Genomic DNA, 18,855 nt, shown 5'->3' with positions numbered 1-18,855 from the left:
AAGCATCTAGGCCCTCAAGGTATGTTTCAGTGATTAATGACAACCATTATTGTGACTAATGAGTTTGTGCAGCTTTATAGATCATTATCGCTCATTTGGTTATATGTCAAAAGAGGCCCCTAATTTTCATTATTCAAAAAGGCGATCTCGGCATTCAACTCAATAATATGTCAAGACTAAGTATCTTTCTAGTCCTAAGTGTCATAAGGTTGAGCATGACACTTAGGTTAGTATAGGTTTTATAGTTTTGTAGTGATCGCACTATTAAGAGGGGTTTAGGCTTAGTAACTTGAGCATGGACATGGTCATTTGAAAATGGATGCACACAATGGTCACTCAGGTTTCTAGAAGCTCAAATAAGTGGTTCTTAACTTATATCTCAAGAAATATTTCGATTTCATTCAAGACTCAAGTCAGAAAAGGCAAAATCAGAAAAATCCTTATCACCGGATTAACCGACGCCTCAAGTTTTCTATACGTCGGTTAAACATGGTCTACAGGTCAGGACAAGTCAATACACCGGTTAAACCGACGTTATTTGAAATTGGACGTCGGTGCAGTTGTCCAGAGACTCGGTTTTCAGTTGATCAGTGGACAACTACACTCACCGGTTAAACCGACGCTATTTGAAATTGGACGTCGGTGCAGTTGTCCAGTGACTTGGTATTTCAGTTGATCAATGGATGACTACACTCACCGGTTAAACCGATGCAACGACGGTTAATCTGCCCAAGCTGTAACGGCTAGTTTTCAGAAGAGGCAGTTTACATTCACCGGTTAAACCGACGATGACTATTGGAGGGACGTCGGATTAACCGGCGCTACGCAGTTTTTCTGGCAGCTTTTTCTCCAACGGCTCTATTCGTGTGAGCTGCCCATATATACCCCTCCAATGGGTCATTCTACTACTCTTGACACCAGGCAACACCCAAACACACATACTATAGTCAAGAGCCACCTTGAGCTTCAACATTTCATACACTTGTTCTTTCAATCATTCAAGAAGCAAGATTAAGGACTTGAGTAGAGAGAAGCTTGTGTGCATCCATTCTTGGTGATTGGTTCCTGCTCAAGTGAAGGCCTTAGCTTGTTACTCTTGGTGATTGGCATCACCTAGGCGATCTTGGTGATCGAGGTGATTCTCGCGGAGCTTGCCAAGGATTGTGGAAGCCCGGAGAAGAGATTTGTACGTGGCTTGATCTCCACCACACCGGGATGGTGAACGGAGACTCTTAGTGAGCGCCCTCGTCTTGGTGACTTGGGAGGTGACAATACTCTTTGTGAGTGTCACAACGTGGATTAGGGGTGTGTGCCAACACATCGACACCACGGGAAAAATCCGGTTGTCCCTTGTCCACTTTACTTTCTCAAGCATTATCTTTCATGCAATTCATTCATGTGCTTGATTTAGGGATCACTAGTTAGCTCTACCTTGCTAGGCTTTATCTCCTTTCATCTTATCTAGCTTGTGTAAGTTGTTTAGTTATCCGGTTGGTGAATTGGTGCCTTTCTAGTTTTTGCATAGGTTAAGATTGCTTTATCTTGTTTTAGAAATTGAAAAAGGCCCAATTCACCCCCCCTCTTGGTCCATCGATCCTTTCACCCAAGCATATAATATAAGGCACAATAAAACATTCATTCCCCTAACATTTGACCTAGACCATACATCAAAGACTTCAACTCAAGATCACAACATAAAACTTGTAGAGTTTGACTTAGGGTTTCAAACAAAACTGATTTTATATTTTTATGAACTTCTTACAAAAATCTATGAAATGTAGAAGTTCACTGATTTGAAATAAAGAAAACTTTGGAAAGTTTACAAATAACATTCTAGAACTTTCTAAACAAAACAATTAAGTCCCTGGTCGGGAAAACGGATAACAAGAAGTTAACGACGATATCCCGGCAAAGGAATCGCCGGCATAAAGAAGATTCGGTAGGTCGGGGCAAACCTTGGTTATGGAAAAGAACGGACGGAAAGTGAAGTCCCGTGGCGATAGGATCGGCGAAGAGAAAAACTCGACGATGATGAGACTCCATGGATGACGAAGAAGTTTGCCGGGGATTGCAGTGGGTAGAGAATGGCCGAAGAGGTAATCCCCGCGGTGATTTGCGGTGATGGCGGTTGGTTGAGCGATCAACGAAGGTAGGGACTGCTGGACGTCATGGACCCCTGGAACAAGACGATGGAGCCGGGTCGACTCGCTAGACCAACTTCTCCGCGAACCTCCAGGGTCCATCTGCTCACGAGCTAAACCTTCTTTTGCTCCCGCATCTCTGGCCCTCAACCTGTTCGCGCGTAGCCTGTTGCTTTGCATACGCACGTGCCTGCGGGAACGAGCTAAGCCGGCCGTCAGTCCTGCGTCGCGCGTCAGACCCGTGTCGCATTGCTCCTGCTTCGACCTCCGCACAGATAAAGAGAGCTCGCCGTGCGTGCCTCCTCCGAGCTCGTCACGCCTGACCGCCGCCTTCGCTCCGCAACTTCTCTTTCCGACTTGCCGCGCTATAAGCGCTTCTCCTTCCGGCTCGCCTTGCCATAAGCGTAGCCGCATCACTATCCGTGGACTCAGTCGCCCCACGTCGAGCACTCGACATGGTCGAACCCTGGAAGGAAGCCCTGGATGCCATGCTGTTTGCAGACAAGCTGCTGCCGAACCCATCTCTGCTGCTCCTCTGCTCCCTTGCGCGTGCTTCTGCCGCACGCACATCCGCTGCCTGCTACTCCTCTTCCTCCTCATCAGCTGGATCCGTACTCGCCCCGGTCTTGTCGCGCCTCAGCTCCATCCATGCACGCCCGTGCCGCGTGCGTCATTGGATCGTGTCGCGCGTGTGCCGCAGCTGCTGCTCCGACGCCGACTAGATATCGTCCCCCATCCACCGCAGAAGGAGCTTCCAGCAAGGGCTCTCACTAGCGACCTCTCGCTGTTTTCCCCTCTCGTGGCCGAGTCTCACTTCACCGGAGCAATTCAAAGCCAGAGAGGCACCTTCGTCCAATTCCTAGCACCACCCGCTTCTTTGGGCACCCAAGGATCTGTTTGAGCCGTTCCCGAGCTGAAACCATCACCGCAGCACCTTTTTCCCCTTCCTCCTTGTGCGCGGTTGTACTGTCGCTTGCCGGCCTGCGTCGCCCACGAACCTGCCGCCCCAGCGCCTGCACACACCAGGAGCTGCGCGCCCTGCACTTGCCAGCCTCGCGTCTGCGCCGCCCGCTCGGCGCCAAATCGGCTCACGCGCGCTCGCTCGGGCCGCTTCCACGCCGCCGCCTGCTTCCGCGCCCGAGCCACCGCGCCGCCACCAGCCGCTCGCCTGCGCCAGCTCCTGCTGCGGCCGCCCCGTGCACTCCCCCGCTCCTGCGTCGCGCACGCCCGCCCGCGCCCGCACCGCCTGCTGCGCCGCGCACCGCTCGGGCCCCTGCGCACGCTCGCCCGGGCGCGCTGCCTGGGCGCCGCCCCGCCAGCGCTGCCGCCGGCTCGCCTGGAGCGCTGGATCCCGAGCTGAGTAGAGGGTGGACGAGAGAGAGAGGAATGGATAGGTTCTGCCGGCAGAGGAGGCAAAAACAGAGACGCCAAGAAGAAAGAAATAGAGGAGAAGGATGAACAGACTTCCCCAAGGATCTATACGTAAATACAGAAAACTGCAAGGGCCTATCTGTAAAACAAAATTTCCCGTTGATTTAAAACTCAAATGAAGAAATGCCCAAAATGAAAGTTGGAGAGTTTTTCAAACTCTACAACATTGCTTTAGGGCTCAAGTTCAAAAACTCAAAATTTATATTTTTTTACATGTGAATCTTTGAACAAAAGTCGGATTTGAATTGCTTTTGTCCTAAAAATGTAATTTTATAAAATTCAGGACTTAAATGCAAGCATTTATGACATGTCATGATGACGGGATAGAATCGTCATAATGATTGGATAGACATGTCATGATGACTTGCACCTTTACACTTTTACTTTTGTAAATCAAATATTTGCATAAAAGGACTTGTACTTATATAAAATTACATAAATACCCTTATTTTTTTACCACTTTACCCAAAATTTTTACACAATTCAACATATACATTTCAAATGAAGCTTTTAAATAAATATATATTTTTACAAGACATAAAGTAAGAAAAACATATTTCACTTATTTTGAAATTACCCTAATCCAAATACATTTTGCAAAAACAACCCTAGGTTTTTCTGTAATTACAAAAATGCCCTTTTTACTTGTACTTTTAAATTTTCAAAAACTTCACACAAACATACACAAGCTTTGTACTAACAAATACATACTTCACACTAACAAATTATAGGCCTAGTTTACAAACACATGAACTGTCACAGCAGGGCCGCGCCGCCGCCGCCGCGCTCAGGGGAGGGCCGCCGACGCCGCGCCTAGGGGAGGGCGGGCCGTGCCGCAGCCGCTGTGCCTAGGGGAGGCAGGGCCGCGCCGCCACGCCCAGGGGAGGCAGGGCCGCGCGCCGCCGCCGCGCCCAGGGGAGGGCCGCGCCGCCAGGCCCGCTCGTCGTCGCCGTCGACCGCGCCCAGGGGAGGGCCGCACCGCCAGGGGAGCTCGTCGTCGCCGTCGACCAGAGAGAGAGAGAGAGAGGAGGGAAGCGCGAGGAGGACGAGAGGATGCGTGGGAGTGGGATAAGTAAAGTAGATTTTTTCGGTCCCTCCCGTGGGTTGGTTCCAAAATTTCACCCGCTCCCGCCTTTTCTTTGCCGAGTGCTTTTTTTTTGGCACTCGGCAAAGACATTCTTTGCTGAGTGCTTTTTTTTGGCACTTGGCAAAATATATTTATTTTTTTTCTTTTTATCATCAAACTTTTTCTGTTATAATCCTACATTATTTGGAACTACATATGCAATTTGGACTCATTACTCGAAGTGTTCGCTATATTTAGTAAATTTATTTCATTTAGTTGAATTTCTAAGGATAATTGAAATTTGAACTGCAAGTCATTCAAAGAATGGAAACAATTGAATGGAAAAATGGTATTCATGTTATTGAGCACACGTTGACACCGTATCCACGAACACACCAGAAAATTCAAACATCCTGTTCACAAAATTTGAACACAAACTTTGCGGTCCAGTTGTTTTTAAATTGTATAAAAAACAAATGTGGTTAGAAAATCATGAAACTTGTCGAGATGTCATGACATCATATGGGGAGGCTGTGATAAAAATTTGACAAGGTTTCGTGAAATTTGTAACATACGATGCTTACAAATGAAACATGTCCAAACAAATTTCATGATTTCATATGAAGGCGGATTAGGTGTTAAGCATGTTCCTGACAAATTTTCATGAAACATTTTTAAATTTTTATCATAGTCTTTCCATATGGTATCATAACATCTCGACAAGAGTCTCTTTGCCGAGTGTTTTGTTTTGCCGAGTATAACACTCGGCAAAGAGGCTTTTCGCCGAGTGCTCGAAATAGTGCACTCGGCAAAGACTTGTACACTCGGCCAAGCGTGGCTCTCCGGTAGTGTATGTTATAATTTGTAAGTAACATTATTTTGAGACAATTTCACATACCCAGTCTAAAATTTCACAAAAATGGTATATTGACCGGAAACTATTTTTTTACGCAACACAGTACAAACACAGACGCTCACATGCACGCCCTGCGTGTACGCAACTGTACTTCTATGAGCACATCGCAGATCTCAATCTTGAAGTGACGAAACATGAACTCGTTCCAATAAAGTATGACAGAGCAAGTTTGACTTTGTTGGCTGTACCATCCAAGAACTCTCACGTGATTCCACATTGCATAGATTACATACATGTACTATGCGCTAATATTTTCGGAAAAGGTGCAAGAACCGCCAGACCCTTGAAGTTCGACCCTCCGCTGCAACTCATTTTCTCAGCAAGTTCATCCTCGGAGTACATCGTCATAGTTTTGTGGTTTGAAAATTAAAAGATCTCTTTCCGAAAGCACCGTCAATCTACAGCACAAAAATGGACTGGCTATTATTTGCTGATTGAGTGTTAGAGGCATGATTAGCTGACTGGCTGAACTGTGTCTGGATCATACCAAGATCCACATGACGATGTGATGAATAAACACAAGTTGGTTCCTAGTTGGCACTTGGGATACTGACATGCAGATCTTGAAATTAAAAAAAAATACTACTGTCGTCTCACATTGTATCGGAAAATAGTGTTATTTTAATAATATAAATAATATACTTACATATGGACATTTCAAACCATGTTGGATTAGTGTGTGAATAAGCTAAAAAGATGAGCTATATAGCGGATAAACCCGAAGCTTGAGTGACTTTAATTTTTAACATTTATCTTCTTTTTCCTCCTCAAGCAAATTTTCTCCTTTTCTTATCCTTTTTGGCGTCCCTTTTTGTACTTTTCAAACGAACCCTCTCTGTCACCTACTCCGCCGGTCCGGCCCCCTTCCTCCTCCGTTCTCCCGCCATGGCAGCACGCATGCGCTGAGCTCAGGTACATATACAGAGGCTCCGGCCATGGCGCCGTGGCCTCCAAAGATGAGAGGGACACCCGCGCCGCACCGCCCATGGACGCCATCTTCGCGCTCGCCGCGGGGCCCCGGGCGCGCGTCCTGGAGCGCGCAGCGACCCGCATCCCAGGCTGCCTCTACATCTGCCTCTGGGCGCCGGTGATCGCCGGCCAGCTCATCCCTTCCAGGTACGTGCAACACCACCGGCCATGGCGTTCCATCCCTTGATCGAGCTCTTTAGTTCCACCCGATCGACGGCGTGTGTTGGAATGGGCAGCCATTTGCGCTGCGTGGACGCGTGGATCGGCGACGGCAGCGGCGGTCGCGCACGGGAGGTGTTCGAGGCGTACCGGCGCGCGTTCTGCGCCGCCGTGAGCGGGTAAGGCGCGTCGCGACTCCGTTTTCGATCCTGGGAGCTCTCCAGCTCGCTCGATTTGTCTCTGACGGCGGTCGGTCGAGTTTGAATCGCGTGCAGCTGCGTGCCCGGGTGGGCGTACAAGGACGGCCGCGCGTACATGGAGCTGCCGGAGCCGGACCTGACGGCGGCGGCGTCGCTGCAGGTGCAGGAGCAGCTCTACCATGTCAGTACTCAGCAGACGCGCCACCTCACCCTCCTGCGAAATGTTTTGAATACTACCTGACGCTGATATTGCTGACATTTCCACGCTATTGTTCTTGTTGCAACCAACCAGGAAGCCGGCACGAAGGTACGTTTCCCGATTGTTGATGGTGAGCTGCATTGCGTTGCATAAACGGAGATGGCTGATCGATCGGATCGACGTGGTGGGTGCAGACGGGGGTGTTCATGGGCTGCGAGCGCGGCGAGATCGAGGTGGGGCTGTCGGACACATCGGCGGCGGCGGCGGTGGCGGGCCACGTGCAGCAGTCGCTGATGGAGGAACTCATGCAGCTGGCGCCGGCGGTGCCTTCGTCGTCGTCGTCCTCCCTGCCGTCCATCTCCATCGGGAGCCCCGAGTACTCGACGCTCATCCGCTCGATGGCCGACGCCGCCGAGCCGTCCTCGCAAGAACGGTATCCGCATCCGCTGCCGCTGCACCCGGCGGCGGTGCAGCTGCCCGGCTTGCTCCCGCCGGTGTACGGCCAGCCGCCGTTCCTGGGGTCCGAGGCCGAGGACGCGGCCATAGCGGAGGCAATGCTCGCGATCATCTCCTCCGCGCCGCTGCCGCCGCCGGCATCCCCCAACGTGCCACCGGGGCCGTCCCCTCCGTGGCTCGTCCGCCACCGGTGGTCGCAGCGGCGTCGGGCAGGGGCGTTCAGGGCGTACAGCGCCGCGCTCTCCCCGAGGGCGCGGCCGCGGCCGGGCGCGCCGGGGCAGAGGATGGTCAAGACGGCCATCGCGCTCATGCTGAGCGTGCACGTGGCAATGCGCGAACGGGAGCTCGCCGCCGCGCGCCAGCAGGAGGACGCCGCCGCCGCGCAGCCGCCCCCGGCGCCGCCGCAGCAGCACACCAGCAGCCAGCTGCACCACATGATCTCGGAGCGGCGCCGCCGCGAGCGGCTCAACGAGAGCTTCCAGACTCTCAGAGCACTGCTCCCTCCCGGATCAAAGGTACAACTAACCCAACCAAAGATCATCAACATTTCTGATTACAATTTACAAACATGTAAATTTGCAACATTACTGAAAATTTGAACGCGCCCGATCGTGATCGATTATTTGCAGAAGGACAAGGCCACGGTTCTCGCAAACACGACGGAGTACATGCACAAGCTCATCGCCGACGTGTCGAACCTCGAGAAGAAGAACCGGCAGCTCGAGGCGCAGCTTGGCCTGCCCCTCGAGACCCAGCAAGCCGGGAGCGACGACGACTCGTCGGAGAGGGTGCAAGTCGACGTGACCACCGGCGCGTCGACATCCGCCGGCGGTCAAGCTCAGGTGGTGAGCATTAGGGTGATGGTGCGCGCGGAGTGCGACCTGTCGGAAGTAGTGTTCGCCATGCTCGCCGGGATCAAGAAGACGGGGCGCTTCGCGGTGGTGACAGTCGATGCGCGGCAACGGAGCAACCGCCGTGCGCAAGTCAGCATCACATTGCGAGTCGCGGTATGGACAATGCAACCCTATATTTACCCCTTTAAAATTATATAAGTTTTATTTTCAAAAACTAAATCGGTTTATGAATTAGGCCGTGTCACAATCTCAGTTGCACGAACCGGTTTTATATATGACATAGATTGATTGGACTGATTTAAGGTTTATAATCAATACGACATAATATGATTTTTGCATTTCTAATTATTATGATTCTATGATTTTGCGATCTAATTAAAAGACTTCCAAACAGGTTCCGCTATTACGATAACTTTGATTTAATATTGGATATATGCACATCGCATATGTGCGCATCGTGCCACACGACACGGCACGACACGACACGATCCTACGTGGACAAGCCATACATGTACAATAGTAAGGTCAATATTCTATTTTGATCGATGGTCCACCAGCATGCCTCTACCATCGAAATCGCCCTTCATAGGAAGGGAAAGAAAATTGATGTCCTTGACCTGGCTTGGAAAAATCTTTGAAATGCCCGTGAAAAAAATGGCACAAATACATAAAGTATAGCTTCGTGGAAGAAAAAAAAACAAAAGACCTTTAAAGAATCTTGACTAGTCCTTCCATGACATGTCGTAATAAAAGACGTGGACCGTACTGGTCAAATTGGTAGTTATCTTTGGTCTCTTTGAATTGGTTCTAGAAGACATGACTCCATCACTAGCATTGACCAATTAAGCACATAAGCATAGTTGAATATACCACCTTTTTTTCTTCTTTAAAGCATATTGTACTTGAACTTGAATTGCGCACATGTTGGTTCCGACTAATAAAATTTCAATGGCGAGTAGGGCGACTCTGACAACTAAACTAGGTTAACTACTGTAATTTTCTTCGTGTATTCTCTGATCCTCTCAACACGGAAATCCATCCGTGACGTTCTCCTCAAGTAAAATACTTTAAGGTTTGGTCCTAGCTAAACGTTAATTTAATTATTTGCCACCGAAAAAATTTATAATCCCGTATTTACCATCGACATCTAACTGACGCATAGGACCCACCTGTGTCACTGACACCGCCGCACCGCCGAATATGAGATTTCGAAAGATTCAATGGCACGTAGAGAATTATGCCCAAAACCAATCCTCGGACGCGCATGACGTCATCTTTTCTAGATACCTCTACACCTAAGTTCACTTTCTTACCTCTCAAAAAAAAAATAAGTGCACTTTCTTAAGCAGTTGTTTTTGACGCTGTCATACGCTGACAGTGACCACTAATTACTCGTGATCAACAGCAGCTTTGAAAAGTCTATGCATTAGCTAGAGATGAACATGGTCAGAGTACTTGCTGGTGAAGCCTAAAGTTAACGATGGGTACCCACCCACTTGTCAAATCTAACGCTGCAGGGTGGTGACGACGACGAGCCCGACGAGACGTCCCTCAAGGAAGCTGTGGCGAAGGCTGTCGAGGATGCGGTGGCAAGGCCGCCATCGCCGCCGCCGCCGCAGTGGTCGCCGTAGGCCGTGGCCCACCGCGCCGGAGCTTTTTTTTTTCCTAGATAAGCTAGCACATCAGTTTTGACCGGATCAGGGAGAGAGGAACCATACACTAGTATTTGGTGGCAGTGGCCTGTCTGTAGTCTGTTTGATTTTCTTCGGTCGTTTTCCCTGTCTTGTGCATCTTTAGGTAAGATTGATCAGACTCTTGTTTTTCGATCGGGTTTGTTAATTAAGTCAGGAGTCACTAGTTAGGGGAGAGGTAAGTACAAACCGGGAGTGATGATTAGCCATCTTAGTCATTAGGATGATGTTAGTTTTGGTTGTCTGTGGTGAAGTAAATTTTGTCTTTGGGCATGTGCCCTCAAGTGGTTCACTTTTAACCATGTAAATGCTCAATATTGTAATGTCGCTTTACTTGTGCTAAAACCATGTTTTGCACTTTCATTTATGCAAAGCTACGACCCCAAGGCCTCCTTATCAGGACAAAGTAAAAATAAGGAAGTAAAATAAATGAATTCTACAGTAATTTTTCATATAAATTTCTTACAACAAAAGGATCGGGCTCTTGCAAATCATATGGAATTCCTACGGACCGACTTGTTTTATAGGTATTTTGAAGAAATCTAGCAAGACATTCAACATCACAAGAATTCCTCACGTGTCAATCATGGGGGATAGTTCATAGTTGCATTAGCTCTCACACACTCCAAACAAGGCCCATGTAGATAACCTGTGTTATTCCTTACAGTTCAAAATTAATATTGATGGATCCAAAATAAAACCATGTGAGATAATATTTTTTACATTAACTAGCAAATATGCCTATACGTTGCTACGGGAAGCTATATAAATATATTAATTAGCATATAAAAATATATATATTATACACCATATGTATCTATATATAATAATATAGTACGTGTCGGTTGAGGACTTCAGTCTTTTCTATTTTACTTGTCAAACGCTAATTCTAAGCGGTTTCGGATCCTTCTAATCCAGTCTATCTAATGTCTTTTTTAGGAGCCAGAGGAAATGCATCTTAGGTACACCAATTAGTAGGTATGAGAGGGTTAATGGCGGATCCTCAAGGACAAATGATTGATTTACCTATTCAAAGCAATTTACGCGAGGGACTTTCTTTGACAGAATATATAATTTCCTGCTACGGAGCCCGAAAAGGGGTTGTAGATACTGTTGTACGAACAACGGATGCTGGCTATCTTACATGTAGACTTATTGAAGTAGTTCAACATATTATTGTGCGTAGAAGAGATTGTGGTACTATCCGAGGTATTTCTGTGAGTCCTCGAAATGGGATGACGGAAAAACTTTTTGTCCAAACACTAAGTGGTCGTGTATTAGTAGACGATATATATATTGGTTCACGATGCATTGCTGCTCGAAATCAAGATATTGGAATTGGATTAGTCAATCGATCCATAACTGCCTTTCGAGGACAACCGTTTCGAGCACAACCAATATATATTAGAACCCCTTTACTTGCCGGAGCACATCTTGGATCTGTCAATTATGTTATGGGCGGAGTCCCACTCATGGGGATCTGGTTGAATTGGGGGAAGCTGTAGGCATTATTGCAGGTCAATCCATTGGGGAGCCAGGGACTCAACTAACACTAAGAACTTTTCATACTGGTGGAGTATTCACAGAGGGTACTGCCGACCTTGTACGATCCCTCTCGAATGGAAAAATCCAATTTAATAAGGATTTGGTTCACCCCACATGTACCCATCATGGACAACCTGCTTTTCTATGCTATATAGACTTGGATGTAACTATTCAGATTCAAGATATTATACATAGTGTGAATATTCCATTAAAAAGCTTGATTCTAGTGCAAAATGATCAATATGTAGAATCCGAACAAGTAATTGCAGAGATTCATGCCGAAATGTCCACTTTGCATTTTAAAGAAAAATATACAAAAGCATATTTATTCCGAATCTGACGCGAAAATGCATTGGAGTACTGATGTTTGCCATGCGCCCGAATATCAATATGGTAATCTTCGTCGATTACCAAAAACAAGCCATTTATGGATATTGTCAGTAAGTATGTGCAGATCCAGTGTAGCATCCTTTTCGCTCCACAAGGATCAAGATCAAATGAATACTTATTCTTTTTCTGTTCATGGAAGAGATATCTTTGACCTATCAATAGCTAATGATCAAGTAAGCCATAGACTCTTGGATACTTTTGGTAAAAAAGATAGGAAAATTTTTTATTATTTAACGTCAGATCAGATCGTGTCCAACGGTCATTGGAATTTTGGCTATCCTTCTATTCTTCAAGATATCTTGGATTTGTTGGCGAAAAAGCGAAGAAATGGGTTCGTCAATCCATTACAATACCATCAAGAACAAGAGAAAGAGCTAATATCCCGTTTGGGTATTTCAATTGAAATACCATTTATGGGTGTTTTACGTAGAAATACTATTTTTGCTTATTTTGATGATCCACGATACAGAAAAGATAAAAGGGGTTCAGGAATTGTTAAATTTAGATATAGGACCCTAGAGGAAGAATATCGGACCTGAGAGGAAGAGTATAGGACTTGAGAGGAAGAGTATAGGACTCGAGAGGAAGACTTAGAGGACCAATTGAGAGCACAAAGAATGAACATAGGACCCGAGAGGGAAATGGCGAATATGAAATCCTAGAAGACGAATATAGGACTCTAGAGGACGAATATGAAACCCTAGAAGATGAATATGGGATCCTAGAGGACGAATATAGGACTCTAGAGAAAGATTCAGAGGAAGAATACGGTAGCCCAGAGAATGAACACAGGATCCGAGAAGGAGAGGGCGAATATGAAATCCTAGAAGATAAATATAGGGCTCTAGAGGAAGACTCAGAAGAAGAATATGGGAGCTCTGAAGATGGCTCAGAAAAGGAATATGGGACTTTAGAAGAAGACTCAGAGGAAGATTTAGAAGACGAATATGGGAGCCCGGAGGAAGATTCCATCTTAAAAAAAGAGGGTTTTATTGAGCATCGAGGAACAAAAGAATTTAGTCTAAAATACCAAAAAGAAGTAGCTCGGTTTTTTTCATTCTTTAAGAACTGCATCTCTTGCCAAGATTCTCATCTCTAAAGGTACTTGATAATAGTATTATTGGAGTCAATACACAACTCACAAAAAATACAAGAAGTCGACTAGGTGGATTGGTCCGAGTGAAGAGAAAAAAAAGCCATACAGAACTCAAAATCTTTTCCGGAGATATTCATTTTTCTGAAGAGGCGGATAAGATATTAGGTGGAAAAATTGGGTTTATGTTCAATGAAAAAAATTCTCAAAAGCAAGGAAAAATATTTTGTTTCGGTTCGACCTGCAGTCGCATATCAAATGGATGAAGGGAGAAACTTAGCAACACTTTTCCCGCAGGATCTCCTGCAAGAAGAAGATAATCTCTAACTTTGACTTGTCAATTTTATTTCAAAATAGCAAGTTAACTCAAAGAATTTATCACACGAATAGTCAATTTGTTTGAACTTGCTTAGTAGTGAATTGGGAACAAGAAGAAAAAGAGGGGGCTTGTGCTTCTCTTGTTGAGGCAAGAATAAATGATCTGATTCGCGATTTTCTAAGAATTGAGTTAGTTAAGTCTACTACTTCGTATACACGAAGAAGGTATGATAGGACAAGTGTAGGACCGATTCCCAGTCACTGCACCAAAGCAGCTTAATTTCGTGGGCTATTTCTAATTTCGTCGGCTTAAGGCAAGCCGACGAAAATTATCAAGCCGACAAAAATTACCAAATTAGTTCGTCGGCTTGTATAAGCCGACGAAATTAGATGTATTTTTGTCGGTCTGGGTGAGGCCAACGAAAATACGTCTAATTTCATCGGCTCAAATCAGGCCCGACGAAAATAGTGTTGACCTAAGTATATAACTGCCTCCGATCCCCACGTTCTGTTTGCCTGCGCCCCCGCCGCCGCCGCGCCCGCACGCCACCCCCGCCGGCCCCACGGCCCCCCGCCGCCGCCGCCGCCCCAGCGCCTCGCCACCGCCGCCGGTCCCGCGGCCCCCCGCTGTTTGTTTGCGGATCCGATCCAATTGCAGGTCGGTTGGTTAGGCAGTTCGGACCGGCGGCGCGGCCATGGCTTCCGACGGCATCGCCCCCAGAGGTATTGTTTGTTCCCTCTCATCTGTTCAAGCAGACTTCAAAGCCGCCTGGGAGATCTTGGGCAATGACTCGATGAGCATGCTATCATAGTTCTAGCGATCTGACATGCTGGGGGGCGGGCTTCGCTCTGTTGGGCCGAATTTTTGGGATTATTATGTAGCTTGCTTGCAAGGCAGGATTGGTTGCTTTCCGTGTAATTCTAGTGCCTGTCTGCGGCCATGGGGAGTTTTGGGTGCTCCATGCTCCTGCTCTTATCAGGTTATCCTTGTGTTCCCCATAATCTGTTCGCTTGATGGCGTCCATTGCTTTCCAAAGTTTGTTGATAGTAGAAACTTCTGATTTCACTGCAAAATTCGTACATGTTAGCACAAGTTCTGTTTTCCCCCTTTTCGGGCTGTGCAGAAGGGAGTGCTACACATGTACTTTTTTTTTAAGGGGGGGGGGAAGTGTTACACATGTACTTGGTTGTAACAGCTCCTGCGATTATTTTTGTTTCATTATAATATAATGCCAACTGTAGTGTGGTATTTGCTTTCCACGTTTGTTTGTACCAATTGATGACGGGAGGCATGGTTTACAATATATTGTAGATATAATGGGAGAGAGGTGTATTTTAGATGGTTTTGCTATATTCTGCTATCACTAACTTTTTCTTCCTTTCTCATAGATGTATGTGTTGTTGGGGTTGCACGCACACCTATGGGTGGTTTCCTTGGTGCCTTGTCTTCCTTGCCTGCAACAAAACTTGGCTCTATAGCAATTCAAGGTGATACACACATTTTCACTGCATGTACATCGTCACTGAACAAGATGTAAATATTTGTTTTGCCCCCCACTAGCACTGACATGACCACTGGTTGGGGCTGTTAGCCGCTCTGAAAAGAGCAAACGTGGATCCGTCCCTTGTGCAGGAGGTCTACTTTGGAAACGTCTTGAGTGCTAATTTGGGACAAGCTCATGCAAGGCAAGCCGCTCAAGGTGTTTCTATTAGGATTTTCGTATGATTGCTAGGGTGGGCTTATGTGATGCTCTAGATCTGTAGATGCACCATTCATTTGCTTGCTTCCAAAGATGAAAGTAGATGTGCCATATTAAAATGAGTACTATTTGTATCCTTGTTGAAGCAATATAGATTTAATCTCTTAGGAGCTGCTCTTCAGTACACAACATTACCCTTCTATACATCAAATATTTTCTTGTAGCCGTTTTCATTTTTATTATCGATTATTTTCATGTATCAGTTGCCTAAGAGTCTTCCTGTATCTGATGCAATTTATTTTCTTCTATAGCGCAATAAATATATTTGTCATTACTGGCAAATTTGATTTTACATTTTTTCCATGCATAGGATGCTTTTGCTATCCAAAGCAATGAGCGTGGAATTGCTGCTCGTGACAGTGGTGCTTTTGCATGGGAGATTGTTCCGATGATTTTCTCTTTTTCTTGGATCTAGATATTATATATTTTGTTTGGTTTTTTCTTATGCTCAATGTTTTGTGAACCAGATTGAAGTTCCTGTTGGGAGGGGAAGACCACCAGTACTTATCGAAAAAGATAAAAGCCTGGACAAGGTAATTTTCTCATGTATCAAAGTTGTTATGAACGAAATAAATGTTGTAGTTGGTTATGAACAAGGTAATTACTGGCATGCACTTTTATCATAATTCTTGCTTCGCAGGAGTACAATGGGCCTCCTTACATAACGAGCTTTCCAAACAGTTATTGTATGGTCAATGCACATAACAGTTTTACTTATCTTGTGTTATTTTATTTTGTGAAATGTTTAAGTATTTCCTGCAATATGCTGTTTTACTTATCTTGTTATGCTCTAAATTGTAACTAATTTCTTTACGATTGTAACATAAGTTGGTGTAAATAATTTATATCACATAAGAAAGTAAAAATATCTTTGTAATGCCTCATTCCCATTAAATCAAGGAAAATTAGCCTACCTTTATAATTTCTTCTTGGTTCTGTTTTGTTGTTTTCATATTTGATTTATGTTTATGCTACTATTTTAGATATCAAATTTTATCAATTCCTGTCATTCGTATTCTAAAATAGTAACTTTTCAACTATGAATGTTGTTTATACAGGCTCCAGAGCTTTTTACAACCACTCCAGCACTTGCCATACCAAAGGCTATCGCAAATGCTGGATTAGAGCCATCTCATGTTGATTTTTATGAGATTAATGAAGCCTTTTCTCAATACAGGTTGTTGCACTTGCAAATCGAAAGCTTCTTGGGATTCCTTCAGTTTTTTTAGCAGACGACCGATGAAAATACATATATTTTCGTCGGCCGGCAAAAATAGAAGCAATATTTTCGTCGGCTTCGCTGGCCGACGAAAATATATGTATTTTTGTCGGTTGCCGACGAAAATGCGTTCATTTTCGTCGATTTTATTCCGTCGGCCTATTTTCATCAGCTGAACGATGAATATATATATTTTCGACGGCTTTCTGACTATTTTCGACAGTTTCTAGCCGATGAAAATAAGCTATTTTCTTGTAGTGAATAATAGACGGTCATCCGGATTCCAAATAGAACTCGGATTGACGGATCAAGAAATAGTAATGAGTAGAGATTATTTTGTCCAAGAATAGTTTAAACTTACGTCCTAGATGCGCAAAATCAGCGGCGCTCCTAGCGCATGACCGGAAATATAGCAGCACTGATGCGTGGTTTCAGTTTTGGCATGCGCCAATCAAGTCCTTCAAGATCGGCACGTAGAAACAAACCAGCCTATTTATTCTTTTCCTTTGATTATTTTTTCTTCCACGGAAATAAATTAAGGGAAGATATTTATTTTAACTCTTACAAGAGGTAAAAAAAAGGTAAGATGGAGTACTATAGCATAATTTTGATACTTTCTATGAATTTTGTTTACAACTAAAAATATTATTGTTTAAAACATGTTCTATGTAGCATCCATTGTAATGGACTATCTAGCATAGCCAAATAATAATATTTAAAGCGTGGTTAAGAAAGAACCACTCCAATTGTAGTAAGAATTTGATGATAATATATGAAGTGGTTAAGTAACATCAAACTCTAACTATAGTAAGAATCTAATAATGATGATACATAGAGTGGTTGAGTAGTTTTTACTCTAAAATGGAACTACAATAGCACAGTAAGGTGATGATATATGAAATGGTTAATTGGTATCAAATGTAGTTATGTATTTATTGTGAGAACATAGTGAGTTGGAGATAATGATATAATTTAGACCAACCATCGACTCTAAAGCTGATAATTACATGATGAGATGATAATACATGCACTGGTTATGTTGGTTTATGATGAAGCCACAAAACAAGTGTCTATGTGAGTTATCTCCCATTTGTCACATCTAATTATCCATGTTAGAAAAGCGACATCATATGTGACCATTTGTCCATTGCTTACCGAAACACTAAATAACTAGTCACTACGTATCATTTACCCAATGGTTGACCAAAATAGACTTTCCGGCTAACCACCTTGTAGCATTTGAACGGCGGTTTAGAACAAGCTCAGTGAATGACCGGCCTAATATTTCCATTTCACTCTTTGGCGGCAGCGCCGCATATGTGACGTCCTAGCGTCTCCGCGCAATCCATCTTTCTTCCATCGTGACACGTGTGGAAGATGAACTAGTGGTGGAAGTTGGAAGCTGCCACTGGCATCCACATCGTCCAAAGTCTCCGTGGAAGTCTTTTCCAGTTCCAGCCACTTCGCAGTTACTTTCACCGGAAAACCAAGAGGCCAAGACACTGAGAAAACCACTGTGTGGAAAGTGACGGTCAGCATCGACCGTGGTGACCAATGGAGCCAGGCGTCGCCTGCCCCCTCTTAAGCAGCAGTTCCAGGCAGGCACTAACCACTAACCAGGTGTCTTCGACGAAGACGTCCTCCGCCACCTCCGTCACCGGCGGCGACGACCTTGACGCTGCCGCCGATGTTTTCCTTTTCACCTCCTCTTGCCGGCGTTCACTCGCTCCACAGTTCGTTGGAAGCAGACAGCGCTGCGGTGCGAGAAAAAGGACATCAGAAGCTGCAGACCACGCACGGCATCAGAACTTCAGAAGGGGCTGCCGGTAACAATCAGCTTATCAGCACCTGCTTTTACTGCAGAAAGGGACCGAGATCTTGGGGAGAACAATACTCTCTCCTTATCAGCTGGCAACTAACCTTCAAGAAATGCTCATGCAGTCATGTACATTGGCGATCCCCTGAGCCATGATGGCATGTTGTCAAACAAATACATCGCCACAGAAGTTCGTCCGATCCAGATCACAGATACATTCAGTCATCGACGAACAAAGAATGGATGGAGCACTAGCTCCTGACTGTCCAGCAAAATATAGCTTCAAACTAAATGTCATCAGGGACATGAGCATTTTCAGTTCCAAGCGCCTAACTGAAAAGGCTGAAATAATTATCCTTGTTCCGAATTTGAAGTATCAAGTGAATTGCCCATTTTTTTCTCATCAGCTTAAACTTTTTGGTAGAATGGTCGGTGCATACAACTCAATATGATACTAGGACTATGTGTTTTGAGTTCAAATCCTAACAGGCACAATTAAATAAAATAATTACAGTCGATTCATATTTCATAAATCTACAGCTCTCATGCTGTGGTGATAATTAATATAGCACATTTTCCCTACAAAAGGTGCGCCCTGCTTCTGCATATTTAGCGCGATAAACAATAGAGCA

General features: G+C 45.1%; 1 protein-coding gene and 1 long non-coding RNA gene across 3 annotated transcripts; both read left to right on the top strand.

The window, feature by feature from the left end:
* Positions 1–6,405: 6,405 nt before the first annotated feature.
* LOC112889953 (putative transcription factor bHLH041) lies at positions 6,406–10,457 on the top strand. Of its 2 annotated transcripts, XM_025956761.1 has the most exons (8): positions 6,406–6,670; positions 6,760–6,861; positions 6,958–7,063; positions 7,175–7,189; positions 7,276–7,314; positions 7,393–8,052; positions 8,167–8,544; positions 9,909–10,457. In XM_025956761.1, exons 1-8 carry the CDS (start codon positions 6,540–6,542, stop codon positions 10,020–10,022), a joined length of 1,545 nt encoding a protein of 514 aa, XP_025812546.1. In that variant the 5' UTR covers positions 6,406–6,539; the 3' UTR covers positions 10,023–10,457. The 2 variants fall into 2 exon arrangements, with proteins under 2 accessions (XP_025812546.1, XP_025812545.1); XM_025956760.1 differs by having other exon boundaries at positions 7,276–8,052.
* Positions 10,458–14,066: 3,609 nt separating this feature from the next.
* Positions 14,067–15,113, top strand: LOC112891177. Its single transcript, XR_003228434.1, has 3 exons — positions 14,067–14,151; positions 14,818–14,916; positions 15,021–15,113. It is a non-coding gene; the product is annotated as an uncharacterized LOC112891177 (long non-coding RNA).
* Positions 15,114–18,855: the final 3,742 nt, after the last annotated feature.

Source organism: Panicum hallii, chromosome 4 (assembly GCF_002211085.1).
Source record: "Panicum hallii strain FIL2 chromosome 4, PHallii_v3.1, whole genome shotgun sequence".
NCBI lineage: Eukaryota > Viridiplantae > Streptophyta > Magnoliopsida > Poales > Poaceae > Panicum > Panicum hallii.
Note: the sequence above shows the minus strand (reverse complement) of the source record. Positions and strands in the feature narration are given on the sequence as shown.

What these genes read in the sequence shown, in the direction of transcription:
- LOC112889953 (XM_025956760.1), top strand. Translation starts at nt 6,540, where the DNA reads ATGGACGCCATCTTCGCGCTCGCCGCGGGGCCCCGGGCGCGCGTCCTG. An exon ending in GGCCAGCTCATCCCTTCCAG is followed by an intron (nt 6,671 to 6,759) that starts GTACGTGCAACA and finishes TGGAATGGGCAG; the next exon opens with CCATTTGCGCTGCGTGGACG. An exon ending in GCATCACATTGCGAGTCGCG is followed by an intron (nt 8,545 to 9,908) that starts GTATGGACAATG and finishes CTAACGCTGCAG; the next exon opens with GGTGGTGACGACGACGAGCC.